This window comes from Perognathus longimembris, chromosome 7 (genome assembly GCF_023159225.1).
Source record: "Perognathus longimembris pacificus isolate PPM17 chromosome 7, ASM2315922v1, whole genome shotgun sequence".
NCBI lineage: Eukaryota > Metazoa > Chordata > Mammalia > Rodentia > Heteromyidae > Perognathus > Perognathus longimembris.
This window is the reverse complement of record NC_063167.1, coordinates 75,743,124-75,759,660: the sequence shown is the minus strand read 5'-3', so window position 1 is coordinate 75,759,660 and position 16,537 is coordinate 75,743,124. Positions and strand designations below refer to the sequence as shown.

The 16,537-nt window shown below is 39.9% G+C and overlaps 1 protein-coding gene across 4 annotated transcripts in view; it reads left to right on the top strand.

Annotated features, from left to right (window-relative positions):
* Evi5 (ecotropic viral integration site 5) overlaps window positions 1–16,537 on the top strand; it is a 165,482-nt gene that overhangs the window by 74,925 nt on the left and 74,020 nt on the right. For 2 of the 4 annotated variants that reach the window (XM_048351972.1, XM_048351973.1), the window contains exons 12-14: window positions 309–341; window positions 902–1,048; window positions 12,225–12,359. In XM_048351972.1, coding sequence (XP_048207929.1) covers window positions 309–341; window positions 902–1,048; window positions 12,225–12,359 — 315 coding nt within the window. The remainder of the gene's footprint in view (window positions 1–308; window positions 342–901; window positions 1,049–12,224; window positions 12,360–16,537) is intronic. The other 2 variants (XM_048351974.1, XM_048351975.1) reach the window with 2 other exon arrangements.

Here is a 16,537-nt window from a genome sequence, read left to right as displayed (position 1 = left end):
CCACTTGAGCCACACCGCCACTTCTGGCCTTTTTCTATATATGTGGTGCTGAGGAATTGAACCCAGGGCTTCATGTATACGAGGCAATCACTCTTGCCACTAGGTCATATTCCCAGCCCCTTTGTTTAGATTTTTTTTAAGGCTTAATACATATACATTCATTGGAAAATCATTTTAAAGTTAAAATGTCCGTTTTAAAGCAGTGAAAAGTAGGTGGAATTTGGGTATGTTTGTTTCTTCTTATTCCTAATTTTATCACTTTTATTTTCCTTTCTCTTATATTACTATCTGAATTTTTCCCTTTGTAGGAAAGTGCTTCCTTGGCAGATAGATTGATACAGGTATAATTTTTTTTGTTTTGGGTTTTTTTTTTTAAAAGCATTTTCTCTAACTTTACTTCTAAGGACAGTTCTGAACCTAGAAGTTTGTATTTTTAATGCATGCAGTTTTACATGCATTTTGCTATAATTAATTTTTGGGTGGTATATGGGGATAAGCTTAATTTTGGATGACGGTTACTTTGGTTCATTCAAATAGGCACTTTTTGCACGTTTTAAAGCTAACCTTATTTTTTAAAGTAATTATTTCAAAATGACAGTGGATTCTGTGAACATTAACCATTATATTAAAACTTTTAGTCCTGCATGTACAACTCAATAATACTGCATGCACTGAATTTTTAATTGAGAAAAGAATTATTCTTAAGAAATGAACTTTTCATTTCGTTTTCCCAAATTTGCTGGAGCAATAACACATTGCTAGCTTATCATTACCTAGGCTGTTCTGTTTTCTCAGGTGATTTTTTTAACATGGCAAAATAAATAACTAAACCTCACAAAAGGCAGTCTTTCTTGAATCTATTCTAAATTGCTTTACACACACATAAAAATTATGTCCTAAGGGACAAGTGACAAGAGCCCAGGAGGCTGAGGAAAACTACCTCATAAAACGGGAGTTGGCCACCATCAAACAGCAGAGTGATGAGGCCAGTGCTAAGCTGGAGCACGCTGAGAATACCATCAGGAAGCTCCAGCACCAGCAACAATGGGTAAGGAGTCTGCTAGTGCCTTTCTCACTATTCTCATCCCTTCCCCTTTATAAACCAGTTTTGTTTTTTTAAAGCACATCTTCTGTGCTCTTGTTTTACTACTTTTCTTCTTTAATTGAATTCTTAAATCATTTATGTTCTGTAATACATAGGGGTCTTACTGTGGCCTAAAGACTCCTTGTTCTTTTTTTACTTTTTCGACACAGTTTTGTTAGAACTAGGTAATACTTTCTTCCCTTATGTTATGTTCAAAGTCATACAAAATAAGCACTATGTATCAGACCTCCTTGTTAGGTTTTGTTCATTGTACAGATGAAATATTACCCAACATTTAGCATGTAATCATCTTTGATCATGTGGCAATTTATTTATGAAGTACAGCTTACATAGACTTCTATATCACAACATTGAATTATAAATTGTATGGTTACATTTTTTAAGAGGAGAACTATTATCAAGAGGAGAACAATTAATCCTTTAAAAAAGTTGTGTTAACCTATGGTTCTAAACGGGTGCTGATTTTATAACTAGTTTTGGGTATCTTGATTTTGTCATAATTTTCCACTGCCAAATTCATATTTGCATTATCTTAATCGGGACTTTGAGGGTTGAAATGAAAAGCCCAACAAAAGTTATTTCCTTTTTTTCTGTTTTTTCAAGTAGGAATTGGATTATAATGGGAGTAGGTTGGAAGAGTTGTTGAATTTAGAATGCAAAACAGGTCTGGAAGATAAATAGAATGACTGTAAAGTTGGACATTAGTTTTATTCAGTAAAATTAAAAAAAATCATTGCCTATGTACAAAACTTGGAAGCCTAAAAGAAAAAAGAGCCAGAAAAGAAAAAAAATGAGCCAGGTCTAGTGGCTCGGTGGTCCCAGCAGCTTGTGGGGTAGATCTAGGATCCTGATACCAGGCAAGCCCAGGCATAAAAGCTTCTGAGCCTCCATCTTTTTTTTTTTTTTTTTGGCCAGTCCTGGGCCTTGGACTCAGGGCCTGAGCACTGTCCCTGGCTTCTTCCCGCTCAAGGCTAGCACTCTGCCACTTGAGCCACAGCGCCGCTTCTGGCCGTTTTCTGTATATGTGGTGCTGGGGAATCGAACCTAGAGCCTCGTGTGTCCGAGGCAGGCACTCTTGCCACTAGGCTATATCCCCAGCCCCTGAGCCTCCATCTTAACCAGGGATGGGATGTGGTAGTCCTCACCTGTTTTCCCAGCTATGGAGCAAGTGCAGTGAATGCATGCAGTGCTACTACCTGCCATTCCCAGAGAGAGAGGGGAATGCTGAAGTAGGAGGATCATGTCCCAGGCTGACCCTGGGCATAAAGAGAACCTACATGAAAATAATGAATAAATAAAGGAGTGAGGCATGGCTCAAGTGTTATAACACCTTCCTAACAAGTGCAAGGTTCTGAGATTAATCCTCAGTACTGCTCCCTACCCCCCCCACACACACACAAAAGAGGGAATTGAAAGAGCCATAATATGTATTTTTCTTCCTTTCTTTTTTTTTATTGCCAGTCCTGGGATTTAAACTCAGGGTTTGGGCACTGTCCCTTAATTTCCTTTGCTCAAGACTAGCACTCTACCACTTGAGCCACAGTGCCACTTCTAGCCTTTTCTATGTGGTACTAAGGAATCGAACCCAGGACTTCATGCATGCTAGGCAAGCACTCTACCACTAAGCAACATTCCCAGTCCACATAATATGTATATTTTTCTATTACTATTGAAGATAGCTAAGAAAAATGAGAGTAATAACACAGTAGATACTAAAAAGGCCAGAACTCAAATCCTTTATTCTGCCTTTCTATGAAATACTAATGATACCAAAGCATAAAAGGAAAAATAGAGCTGGGCACTTAATCTTAGCTACTCAAGAGGCTTGGATTTGAGGTTTGAGGTTTGAACCCAGCCCCCCCCCCCCAAAAAGTCCCTGAGACTTTTTTTTGAGAACATGAGATTGAGAAGGCAGACTACACTTAGTATATTAAAAACTCTTCTGTCATTTTCATTTGAATAAGGTTGCTGTTATATAAACAAACATGAAGTGATGCTTGGCCAGAACTTGCTATAAGTGTAGGAAAGTCATTCATTATGTAGGCTTACATAAGTGCCACCATAATGTTTCTGTTGTCTTTTGGCAAAAACAGAGGCATGTATGATCAAGTTACTAATTTGAATATGAAAAACACTGTACTAGAAACTTTTTTATAAGACTATGAGGCTGGAGGGTTGTACATTTGAGGTCATCCTGGGCCACATAGCAGACTCAAAGCTAGCCTGAGCTACACAATTAGACCACCTCCTTCTCCCAACCCCACCCCCCCCCAAAATGAAACCTAGCTCTTAGTTTATTTTATAAAGAAGCTTCATTTTTGTTGTTGTTTTATTTTAATTTTGCTGGGGGACAGGATTTTGCTCTGTACTGCAGGCTTGCCCTAAACACACAATCCTCCTGCCTCTACCTTCCAAATGTTGGGATTGTAGTCAAGTGCCGTCACACCTGACAGGAGAAGTCAGGCAATGAGGGCAAGGAGGACTCGCCATTGATACTGAGATTGCTTCCACAGTGCAGAGGCAATACTGCTTGAGGAGTTGAAGAAGATTTAGAAGTAAAAGTATAGGAGAGAATTGAGTCCCTACATGCATTGCAAGCAGGGGCTTGGGAGGGAAAGGAAAGACAGACTCTGTCTTCATCTTTGCAGGCTATGGGCAGGCACAGTGGTACAGGCCTGGCTTCTTAGCTATGTCAGGAATCCTAAAATAGGAACAGGTACAAGCCCTGGCCAACCACCCACTAAAAACGCAAGGCTCTATCTCAGAATAACTAATGCACAAAAGGGCTTGATGCACAAAGCCCAGCAGTAGCAGTAAAGTACTTGTCACACAAGTGCAAGAGTTCAAATTCTAGTACTATATATATGTTGAAATGGAATCTGTGAACTCTTTTTGCCCAGCCTGGCCTGAAATCATGATTCTCTTCATCTCAGCCCAGCAAAATTTCATGCCTGTAATCCTGGCTACTTAGAAAGCTACATCCTGGAGTGGGTCACAGTTTGAAGCCAGCTTGAGCAGAAAAGTTCATGAGACTTTTTATCTCCAGTAACAAACTGGAGGCATGACTCAAGTGCTGTATCAGGTCGTGAACTACTACTTCAGTACTACCAAAAAAGAAATTTAGACTTATTAGGATGATAAGTATAGGCCACTGTACTGTACTTAACTATTAGTTTTGAAGGGATCTTGTGAATTTTTGCTAGGCTTGCCTTTTGAGTAGAGTAGCTAGTGGTAGAATTATGAGTCACTGTACCCAGCTAATATTATGCATTACCAATTAAGTATGACATTTTGGGCTTTGTAACAGCAGCAATACCTAGGTACTGTTTGACCTTGTAGATACTCATTAATTTATTAGTGAAGTAGTAGATGTAGTGAAGATTAGGTTAGAATACATAAGTGCTTATTATATGCCTGGTGTGTAGCAAGCTCAATAGGTATTACAGTGCCATCATTGTCATAAACATTGAAACATGAGGTATAAAACTTTCTTTTTGTACAGAATAAGACACTGAAACTGTTTTAACTAGTTTCATGTTAAGTCATGAGCCATAGCCCCATCTTTCACATTGCTATTTTAATGTTATTCTTGCCATTTATTGGTTATATGTCCTTGGACAAGTTATTTAGCCTCTGTGATATATTTAACCTCTTTGTTTGCCCCGTGTGTAATAGCAGCTAGTTAGTATAGTAGGTGATTGTTGAGTCTCCAATGAGCTGATACTTTATAAAGTAATGTTTGCCCTGTGAGGCTCAATACATGATAGGATTAATGTTAATATTCTTTCTCTTTTTTTGGCCAGTCCTGGGCCTTGGACTCAGGGCCTGAGCACTGTCCCTGGCTTCTTCCCTCTCAAGGCTAGCACTCTGCCACCTGAGCCACAGTGCCCCTTCTGGCCATTTTCCATATATGTGGTGCTGGGGAATCGAACCGAGAGCTTCATGTGTAGGAGGCAAGCACTCTTGCCACTAGGCCATATTACCAGCCCCATGTTAATATTATTTCCTTAACACAGTCTCTACCATTTTGCTCGGCCAATGATATGTATTGCTAATAACAGAAACAAATTTTCAAGGAGCTAAAATTGACAGTAAATTTTGCAATAGACTAAATTAGCAGGTCTACAGCCTGGTGCTGGTGGTTCATGTCTACAATCCTGGCTATTCAGGAAGCTGCCTCCTGGAGGGTCACAGTTTGAAGCCAGCCTGAGCAGAAAAGTTCATTAGACTTTTTTTTATCTCCAGTAAAAAGCTGGAGGCATGATTCAAGTGCAATAGCACTAACCACAAGCAAGAAAGCCAAGGGAGGTCAGGTCCCTTGGAATATTTTCCCATTAAGTATTGGCCATTGCCAGGTATAGTGGTCCATACTGTACTCACAGATAATTTGGGAAGTGGAAACAGGAGGATCAAGAGCTGACTTCTTCACGGAAAAGAGCTAGGGAGATGGCTCAAGTGTTAGAGTGCTTGTCTAGCAGGCCTTGAGTACCAAGTACATTCACAGTACTACAAGGTTTGGTCCTAGTGAAACTTCATTTTGTTATCAATAAAAATAGATATGGACAAAATCAGATAGGGTTGTTGCTGTATGGGAAATTTTTATAATGAAGCAAAATTAGCTTAATGGAGTTAGCCTCATTCTGAATATTATAGAACATCAGTGCTTACATATGTTTCATTAATGCGTTTATATTAATAAGCATGGAATCCCAACCTCCTCAAGTGAAAAACAGTAGTCAGAAATACCTACGTAGTCCCAGATGGTGGAATTTAAAAAATACCCTTTATTTATAACAATCTAGTTCAAGAGATAACATAAAATATTAAATAATAATACATTGTTACTATAGCAGGAGATATATGTGAGAGCACTGTAGTAGTTCAAAGAGAGAGATGAAGACCATGAATACAAATAATGAAGACAGAGAGGAGCAAATTTCCAAGATAACCGAAGAGAAATTGCTAGGGTTTTGGGGTTGATGGGAAAGGTTTGAGTAGAAGGGAGTTTGTTTTTTCTTTTAAATTATCCTGAAGTTGTTGTACAAAGGGATTTCAATTCAGTGTGTCAGTTTATGAGTTGTGTTAAATGTCAGACTTTTCCAGTGAAGGCTGAATAAAAGAACTTTGCGTGGTTTTTTTTTTGGGGGGGGGGGGCATGTGTGTGCTGTTCTTGGGGCTTGGACTCAGGACCTAGGGGCTGTCCCTGAGCTTTTGTGCTCGACTGGTGCTCTACTTCTGCCTTTTTGGTAGTTAATTGGAGATAAGAATCTCAAGGACTTAACTGCTGGGTTTGGTTTCAAACTCTATCCGCAGATCTCACCCCATAGCTAAGATTACAGTCATGAGTTACTGGTGCCCAGTTCCATTAGATTTTCATGTTATTGAATATTGATATTATTAGCGATTAGAAGTTTTTTTTTTTTTTGTTTTTTTTCCAGTCCTGGGCCTTGGACTCAGGGTCTGAGCACTGCCCCTGGCTTCTTTTTGCTCAAAGCTAGCACTCTGCCATTTGAGCCACAGCGCCACTTTTGGCCATTTTTCTATATATGTGGTGCTGGGGGATCGAACCCAGGGCTTCATGTATACGAGGCAAGCACTCTTGCCACTAGGCCATATTCCCAGCCCGCGATTAGAAGTTTTATTGAGGATGAAGACAAAGTTAGGTTGCATTGGGTTGAGGAACAAGGGGGCTATAAAAAATAACATTTTTTTTTTTTTTTTGGCCAGTCCTGGGCCTTGGACTCAGGGCCTGAGCACTGTCCCTGGCTTCCTTTTTTGCTCAAGGCTAGCACTCCGCCACTTGAGCCACAGCGCCGCTTCTGGCCATTTTCTGTATATGTGGTGCTGGGGAACCGAACCTAGGGCCTCGTGTATCCGAGGCAGGCACTCTTGCCACTAGGCTATATCCCCAGCCCCAAAAAATAACATTTTAAAATATGGAATTTAAAACTTGTCTCTTGAACAAGAGAAGAAAATCACAAGCTTTTAATTTAACATGATTAAAAAGTAGGGTTTTAGGTAACTTTAGGCACTATGGATTGAAGTGGCAACGTAGTGCTGAGCACTGATGGCTCATGCCTGATGTCCAAGCTAATCAGGAGTTTGAGTTCCAGAAGATCATGGTTTGACTGCTTTAAGAGGAGACAGTAGAAGGAGGTGGGAGAGGAAGACAAAGGAGGGGAAAATATATTGAATGGTATCAAAGTACATTCTTAACATGTGGAAATATCATTATGAAACTCACTATTTTGTACAAGATGTCTTCTCTTAATTTTAAAATTTAAAAAGAAAAGGGTTAGGGATATGACTCAAGTGATAGAGAGCCTGCATAACATGCTTAAGGCCCTGAGTTCAAACCCCAGTGCTGCCAACAAGAAAAAAAGAAAAGATACTAAAGCTGCTAAGAATAGTAATTGTATAGGGCACAGTGTGATCTCTTACTGATCATAAAAATAACTGTAGATTTAAAAGAGTGCTTTGTAGAAGAGAGATTATTAGTATGATTCTTTTCCATTTGTTTTAGACAAGTGAGTTTTATTCTTAAAGAAGTGTCTGACTTCCAGGGTAAAAACATTATTGGAGAGAGTATAACAGGGAACTGATTATAGTAGAGGTAGGGCATCATGAGCAAAGAGCTAACAAAAGCTAGCCTTAAGTGTTACGGAGAGAAAGATAGACCTACTAAGAACAAGGCATTAAAAATAGGCATTAAAATCTAGAACCTAAGATAATATATTTTGGGCTGGGGATATGGCCTAGTGGCAAGAGCGCTTGCCTCATACACAAGAAGCCCTGGGTTCGATTCCCCAGCACCACATATACAGAAAATGGCCAGAAGTGGCGCTGCGGCTCAACTGGCAGAGTGCTAGCCTTGAGCAAAAAGAAGCCAGGGACAGTGCTCAGGCCCTGAGACCAAGGCCCAGGACTGGCAAAAAAAAAAAAAAAAAGATAATATATTTTAGAGCATACACACATACACACACACACACACACATACACACACACACACACACTATCCAGAGTAACATGTTAAGGAAGCATTTTAGTTTTTTATAAATGTTACTAATAAAAACTTGTTCTTGAGTTAGGTACTGGTGGCTCACACCTGTAATCCTATCCACCTAGGAGACTGAGATCTGAGGATCATGGTGTGTAGAAAGTCTAGGCAGAGGGGTTGGGGATATGGCCTAGTGGCTAGAGTGCTTGCCTCCTATACATGAAGTCCTGGGTTCGATTCCCCAGCACCACATATACAGAAAAAAATGGCCAGAAGTGGCGCTTTGGCTCAAGTGGCAGAGTGCTAGCCTTGAGCAAAAAAAGAAGCCAGGGACAGAGCTCAGGCCCTGAGTCCAAGCCCCAGGACTGGCCAAAAAAAAGAAAGTCTAGGCAGAAAAGTCCTTAGGATTATCTACAGTTAAGCAGCAGAATGCTCTACTGGAGATGTGGTAAAATGCCACGTGGTAAAGTACCAGCTGTGGACAAAAAATCTGAGCAAGAGTGTAAGGTGTAAGGTCCTGAATTCAAGTACCAACACTCAGACACTCACAAACATGGTCCAATAGTTTTTTAGGCTTTTTTTTTTGGTATACAGTTGAAATAATCTGTACCAGATCAAAGATTCCATTCTGAAGTGGTCCATTTGAGTTTGATGTTTTCTTAGGGATCATCCTAATAGAGGATGTTGGCAAACAGCACCTAGACTAAAGTTATCAGGGGTTTAGGTTAAGAGTAATCAATTCTGGAACTGCCCATCAAGTAGCTATACTCTCGTCAAACAAATTATGTTACCTCTAGTTTGGATAAGGTAAGTATTTGCCAAGGTGATACACCTGTCACCTGTTTTGAAGTATTGTTTTAATAGTGTAAAGTCACTACGAGTAATGTGTAGTTCATTGAATTAAAGTCTCCATTTGGACATCTTTTGAAGTAACTAGGGTAGGAGCTTACTGTGTTTTATTGACTTTAATTGTTTAATTTGACATCCATTTTGTCCCCCCCCAACCCCCATGCCTTTGGTGATACTAGGGACTGAACTCAGGGTCTGTACACTTTGCTTAGTAAGCACTGTACCTCTTGAGTCTTGCTGCACCCCTTTTTTTGAATTGGTTAGTTTTGTTTTTATTTGTTTTTTGTCGGTCATGGGACTCGAACTCTGGGCCTGAGCACTGTCCCTGAGCTCTTCTGCTCAAGGCTAATGCTCTACTACTTGAGCCACATCACCACTTCTGGTTTTCTGGTGGTTAATTGGAGCTAAGAGTCTCACAGACTTTCCTGCTCTGGTTGGCTTTGAACCTCGATACTCAGATCTCAGTCTCCTGAGTAGCTAGGATCACGGGCGTGAGCCACCAGCGTCTGGCTATTTTTGAGTTAAGGTCTTGGTTTATGCCTGGGTCAGTCCTCTTGGACTGCAATCCTCTTTGTGTGCTTGTGTGTCCTCATGTTGCTGAGGATGACTGGTGCATGCCACTGCCAGCCTTTGGCTGAGATGGAGCCTCAGAAATTGCTTCTTGTCTGCATTAGCCTTGAACTGCAATCACTTTTCTTTACCTTGGATTCAGGCTTGAGCCACCATGTCTGACTTGTTCCATATGTTTTTATTGAAAAACAGAGCCATTCTTTTTTTTCAAATTTTTATTATCGGGGCTGGGGATATGGCCTAGTGGCAAGAGTGCTTGCCTTGTATACATGAGGCCCTGGGTTCAATTCCCCAGTACCACATAAACAGAAAACGGCCAGAAGCGGTGCTGTGGCTCAAGTGGCAGAGTGCTAGCCTTGAGCAAAAAGAAGCCTGGGACAGTGCTCAGACCCTGAGTCCAAGCCCCAGGACTGGTCCCCCCCCCCCCAAAAAAAAAAACACACACACACACAAACAAATTTTTATTATCAAATTGATGTACAGAGAGGTTACAGTTTCATACGTTAGGCATTGGATACATTGCTTGTACTGTTTGTTACCTTGTCCCTCATACCCCCCTCTCTCCTCCCCCTTTCCCTTCAGAGCCATTCTTTACTTGTATTAATTCTTAGGAGGTTCTTTTCTATGACTATTTTGAAGTTTTAAGTTGCCTCTTTACTACTTGAATGAAATGTGAAATGACAAACTGTTTTAGAAAGTTTTTTTTTTTTTTTTCATTACATAGCCCAGGCTGACTTGGAATTCACAGTCTTCCTGCCTGTGAGTGCTTGGATTATAGGTGAAGGCAGCACACTGGATTTACTGTTGTGTTTTGTTTTGCACTAAACTTTTTGTATGAGCTGGATTAAAGAAGATTTGAATGGTTGCATTGTTACTCATATCATAGTGTAGAAAAAGAACTGGGAAGGTCTGTGACTAACTTCTCTGTGTAGCATCAGCCTTTTCTCTGCTTCTGGTAATTATTTTCATATTTTCTGTCAAAGAACTGTATACTTCTAAGACAAATATAATTTTGTTAGTTTAGGTTTTAACATAGTTCACCTTATATTTAGTGTCCTGTTTTGATTTCTAATGCATTAAAATAAAATTTTCAGTAAATATGTACTTTTATAGTCTTGTTTTGTTTTGTTTTTTTGCCAGTCCTGGGGCTTGGACTCAGGGCCTGAACACTGTCCCTGGCTTCTGTTTTTTTTTTTTGCTCAAGGCTAGCACTCTGCCACTTGAGCCACAGCGCCACTTCTGGCCATTTTTTGTATATGTGGTGCTGGGGAATCGAACCCAGGGCCTCATGTATATGAGGCAGGCACTCTTGCCACTAGGCCATATCCCCAGCCCACTTTTATAGTCTTATCAGTGCTATACAGTTAAAAAGTTTATAGTACTTGGTTAAAACAGGTAAAAATTGCCTGGCACTGGTGGCTTATGCCTATAATCCTAGCTACTCAGGGGGTTGAGTTCTAAGGATCATGGTTTGAAGCCAGCCCGGGCAGAAAAGTCCCTGTGAGACTGTTATTTCTAATTTACCACTCAAAAACTGGAAGTGGCATTGTGGTTCAAGTGATTAAGAGTGCTAACCTTGAGCACAAAGAGACTCAGGGAAAGTGTCTAGGGCCTGGGTGCTTTCAAGACCCAGAACCAACAAAAATACAAAACAGGTAAAAATTAATATTTTTATCTCCATATGTTTAAAATATGTTAACATGAAATCAATATAAAAATTACTGTTATTTTACCACTTTAAATGTTTCAGTAGTATTGCTGGGGATTAAACCCTGGTCCTTGAGTATGTTAAAGAGATGCTCTGGGCTGGGGATATAGCCTAGTGGCAAGAGTGCCTGCCTCGGTTACACGAGGCCCTAGGTTCGATTCCCCAGCACCACATATACAGAAAACGGCCAGAAGCGGCGCTGTGGCTCAAGTGGCAGAGTGCTAGCCTTGAGCGGGAAGAAGCCAGGGACAGTGCTCAGGCCCTGAGTCCAAGGCCCAGGACTGGCCAAAAAAAAAAAAAAAAAAAAAAAAAAGAGATGCTCTCCCGCTGAGCCACATCTCGAGCACATATTTCATTTCATTAATATGAAATAAGTTTGTATTTTATACTTAACTCGTCTCAGTTTTGATTAGTGAACACATAAAATAGCTAAAGGCTGTCTATTGTATGGAATCTATAGAGTCAGAACAAAATCTGGATGGATAGATCAAAGGGGAGTTATATGAACTGGATCTGATTATTATAATATCTAGTTACCTAGAAGTGTAGTCATCTTTTTGTTGTTGTTGGTTGTGGTACTTGAACTCTGGGCCTGAGTGCTGTCCCTGAGCTCTTCAGCTCAAAGCTAGTGCTCTACCACTTGAGCCACAATACCACTTCTGGCTTTGTGGTGGTTAATTGGAGATAAGAGTCTCATGGCCTTTTCTGTGTGGGTTGGCTTTGAATCTCCATCCTCAAATCTCAGCCTCCTGAGTAGCTAATATTACAGGCATGAGCCACCGGCGCTTAGTCATCTTTAAAGCCATCAGAACTGGGCTCTTTTATTTATTGGTTGGGAAGTTAATTTGGGTGAAATAGCCGCAACTCTTGGGTAGAAGGCACTTTACTGTTCGGTTGCACTCAATACATGGCTTATATAATTAGATTTTTTTTTTTACTGAATGTACATGTTCACGTGCTTCACTGAAATTTCAATATATGTCTGTAACCTTTAGCACAAATGCAGTTCCCACTACAATGAAGATTTTGTGCTACAGCTAGAGAAGGAATTGGTCCAGGCCCGACTGAGTGAAGCTGAGTCTCAGTGTGCACTAAAGGAGATGCAAGATAAGGTTCTGGATATAGAGAAGGTAAGAAACTGTATAACTGCTGGTTACTTCTAAGTTGGAGGGGAGATGTGGAAGATATTTACTAAGTATTTATTAAGCAATTAAGTTAGACTTGGTGATTTACATATAAAAGACCTTATATATTAGTTATTAATGGATCAAAGAAAAATATTTTTAAGCTTGCCAATTAAGATCACCAATTATTTAAGATTGTTGCTTCTATGATTAAGGATAAAAATGAAAATTTGAAGTCAGGCACAATGGCTCAAGCCTGTAATCTTAGCTACTTGGGAGGCAGAGACTGGGAGATCATGGTTGGAGGCCATCCTAGGCAAAGAAAAGTTCCATCTCAACCAATGTCTGAACACATTTATCATTTATGTGTATCTGTCATCCCACCACCTTTGGGAAGAACAAATAGGAGGATTAAAGTTCTGGTGGACTCAAGCTTAATTCAAGTCCCCATCTCTAAAATAATCAACATGAATCAGGCACTGGTGGCTTACACATGTTATCCTAGCTACTTAGGAGGCTGAGATATGAGGATCGTGGTTTGAAGCCAGTCTGCGCAGGGCAGGCTTTGAGACTCTTTTTTTCCAGTTAAGCACTGAAAATAGTGGACCAGAAAAGCTCAAAAGACAGCCCTGAGTTCCAAGTTGCAGGACCAGCAGCATGTACATGCACACACACACGCGCGCGCACACACACACACACACACACACACACACACTTTAAGACTCTTTTTTTCCAGTTAAGTACTGAAAAAAGTAGAGCAAAAAAAGCTCGAAGGCAGTGCCCAAGCCCTGAGTTCCAAGTCCCAAGACCAGCAGTGTGCATGCGCCTGTGCACGTGCGCACGCGCACACACACACACACACACACACACGCAAAGATAAAAGACATGAGAATGTGGAATGTCTCAAGTGATAGAGTACTTCTTTGGCAAGTGAGAGACCTTGAGTTCAAACCCTAGTATTGCTTCCCCACCAAAAAAAAGGAAGGAAGGTAAGAAAGAAATTTGAGCCCTTGTAAGGGGAAAGGAACCACAGTAATTTTTTTTCCAAGTTTCTAAAAAAATTTTATTTGAACACCATGAAAAGCATGTCCTCCTCTCAAGACTCAGTTCATGAACTGTTTGTTCTATTTTAAAAAGACAATGGATGCATTGAAGGACAGATAGATGGACAAAAGGAAAGGTGGATAAGTGGGCACATGGGTGGATGGATAAACAGATGGATACGCAGCTATGAATGACAGGTGAATTTGTCTGCTGTTCTGTTCTAGGTATGCTTTGACCCGCTATGTTGCATGTTTTACCCAGTGGAACTACAGGGTCGGGTGGAACACAGGAAAGGGCACAGTGGGCACACTGGAGAGGTTTGCTTCTAGTTCTCCTAAAAGGGAATGCACAGCATCATCGGAGGCTTCTGTTTTTAAACAAAACAAAAATAATATGCCTCTTCTGTCAAGCCACCCTTACCAAAGAAGTATTTGCACTACTTGCCACTAAGCACCACCCTTCATTGGGCCTGATACAAGGCATCACAGTGCCAAGCATCTTTCTAGAGAAACAGGATGAACAAGAGACAGTCAAGTAGACCTGAGTCCTGCCTGTGGGAGAAAAAGGACTTTTCACTGGTCCAGCTTAATGTCAATCACAAAATGGCATTTCACAGAGAAATTCTAAATACTTGGGAATAAAGGCACTCTAATATTTTACATAGTTTTAACCCTGCAATGAATAAGCTAGTGGTGTCTTTAAAAATTTTAAATTATCAAGTAGCTAAAATTTATCCTCATTTCCTAGCATTTCTTTGTAACATGTAAACTAAAGTAAGAGAAAAAATTGTTTGAAGAAAATAAAGGTCAGTGGGGCTGGGGATATGGCCTAGTGGCAAGAGTGCTTGCCTTGTATACACGAGGCCCTGGGTTCAATTCCCCAGTACCACATATACAGAAAACGGCCAGAAGTGGCGCTGTGGCTCAAGTGGCAGAGTGCTAGCCTTGAGCAAAAAAAAGAAGCCAGGGACAGTGCTCAGGTCCTGAGTCCAAGCCCCAGGACTGGCCAAAAAATAAATAAATAAAATAAATAAATAAATAAATAAAGGTCAGTGCCTACAAGTTCAAGAGAAGCAAAACTAAAGTCCCCGTGAGAACCTTGCTACCACCACCAGGGCACAGGGGAAGTGGCTCCTCAGCAGCCCAGGACCAGGCCATGACAAGGGCCTGTTGTTGTACTGCATGCAACCTTTGCTGCCCAGCATTTAATTGGTTTACATGTTCTGTCATAGGAAGACAGTAATTTTTATAGGGAGAAACTTAGAATACAGAAATTAACAGTCTTCAAATATCATAGTATCTATGTAAAAGAGAAAGTAGGATTCCATGCATAGATATCCCAGGGAAGGTTTCCCCTCAGTGTAATTGTTACCACTATCCAAGTCAGAAAAGGTCACATTAAGATTTATAGGAAATACCTCTTAATCTGAATTGTACTTATTTTTGGAAGACTAATTATCATTTTTTAGGGATACTAAAGGCTTATTAGATAAGTAGCAGAAATATAAAACTTCCAGGTTTCTTAGTCTCTGAGATTTAATCACCTGCATTTTAGATGACAAGCAGAATCTTTTCTTATCTAAAATCATTGCTGCCTCATGCTAGATGATGTTTGTTTTTTATCCCAAGTTAATGCCTAACTACTAAATCAAGAGGGCCCATAGATAAGAGATATCACAGCCTCAGTTGTTATTATTTCTTAATAAAATAGAACAGATGTAATACAGTCAGTGGTGGAGTAGTTTTGCTAGAATTCTACTTGTTATTTGTATATTAATCTGAAAAATTGTCTGATTTGTTATGGAAAAACAAACAAGAATGATGAAATACCTGTCCGACTATTTGGTCTTCAAGTTAGGAGTTACCGTGCCTTAGCTAAGAGTCTTACAGTTAGAAAGATTTTGAATATTTGAAACAAAGAAGTATACTTGGATCCAGTTCAAAAATACATTTCTTGCCTGAAGGAGGGGAGACACGGCAAGCACCTGTAGTCCCAATTACTTGGGAAGGTACTTAGAAAAGGATCAATTTAGCCCATGAGTTTAGGATCAACTTGGGCAACATTTCCAGACCCTTTCTCAAAAAGGAATCCCAGCAATTCTTTTTTTCTTTAATTAACCCACATTAATAATACATTGTTATATTTCAGCATGTTATACTATGTTCCAGCCTCACCCCCAAAAGCAACTGTTAATATTTTATAGTAGAAAGGACATTAGGAAGTTGCATTATGGTTAATTTTTTTACTCAGCATCCTCTTTTTCTTCTACCTCAGTATTACTTCAACCCTTTTTAAGGAATATGCAATATCCACAGCAATATTATTTCAATGGATAGGAAATAATTTTCTGCTTTTCAGTTGAGAAAATATTTCTTTTTTTTTTTTTAAAGGTTTTGATGCCTGAAGGCACTTTATTTTATTTATTTATTTATTTTTGCCAGTCCTGGGGCTTGAACTCAGGGCCTGAGCACTGTCCCTGCCTTCTTTTTGCTCAAGGCTAGCACTCTGCCACTTGAGCCACAGCGCCACTTCTGGCCATTTATGTAGTGCTGAGGAATTGAACCCAGAGCTTCATGTATATGAGGCAAGCACTCTTGCCACTAGGCCATATTCCCAGCCCCAAGAAAATATTTCAGGTCCACTATAAGGTTTGTAATTTGTTAGAATAACTATTTTAGTCCTTGTGGGACAGAATCTTTGTGTCCAACATGAAATAATTTAAAGGCAGACTGTTTTATAGAATTCGGCCTTGAACTCTCAATAGTGTTTTAGTTTACCTAAGAAGCTTATCCCAGGGTCTAATTTTGGCTCCCTTGAACTTTTCAGAGCAGTTTGATGATGGGCTACCCCAGATAGGTCTTGAAGTTTAATAAGAGTTTTATCTAAGTGCAACCATGAGGCAAATATTTAGATCACTTTGGTATTAATTTCTTGACTGTTGATACAGTGGCTGACACACAAGAGATTTGACATCTCCAAGATGGCATGCTGAGAAAATACAAAGAAAACAGATTTTTGAATTGCTCTTAAAATCTATTAAGTTGTAAATGATGTGATGCTAATGCTTTATTTGTAGTGTTAATTGGAGGCTAGTCAGCTTATTGAAATATTGGGAAACATTTTTAGTCCTTTTACTCTGA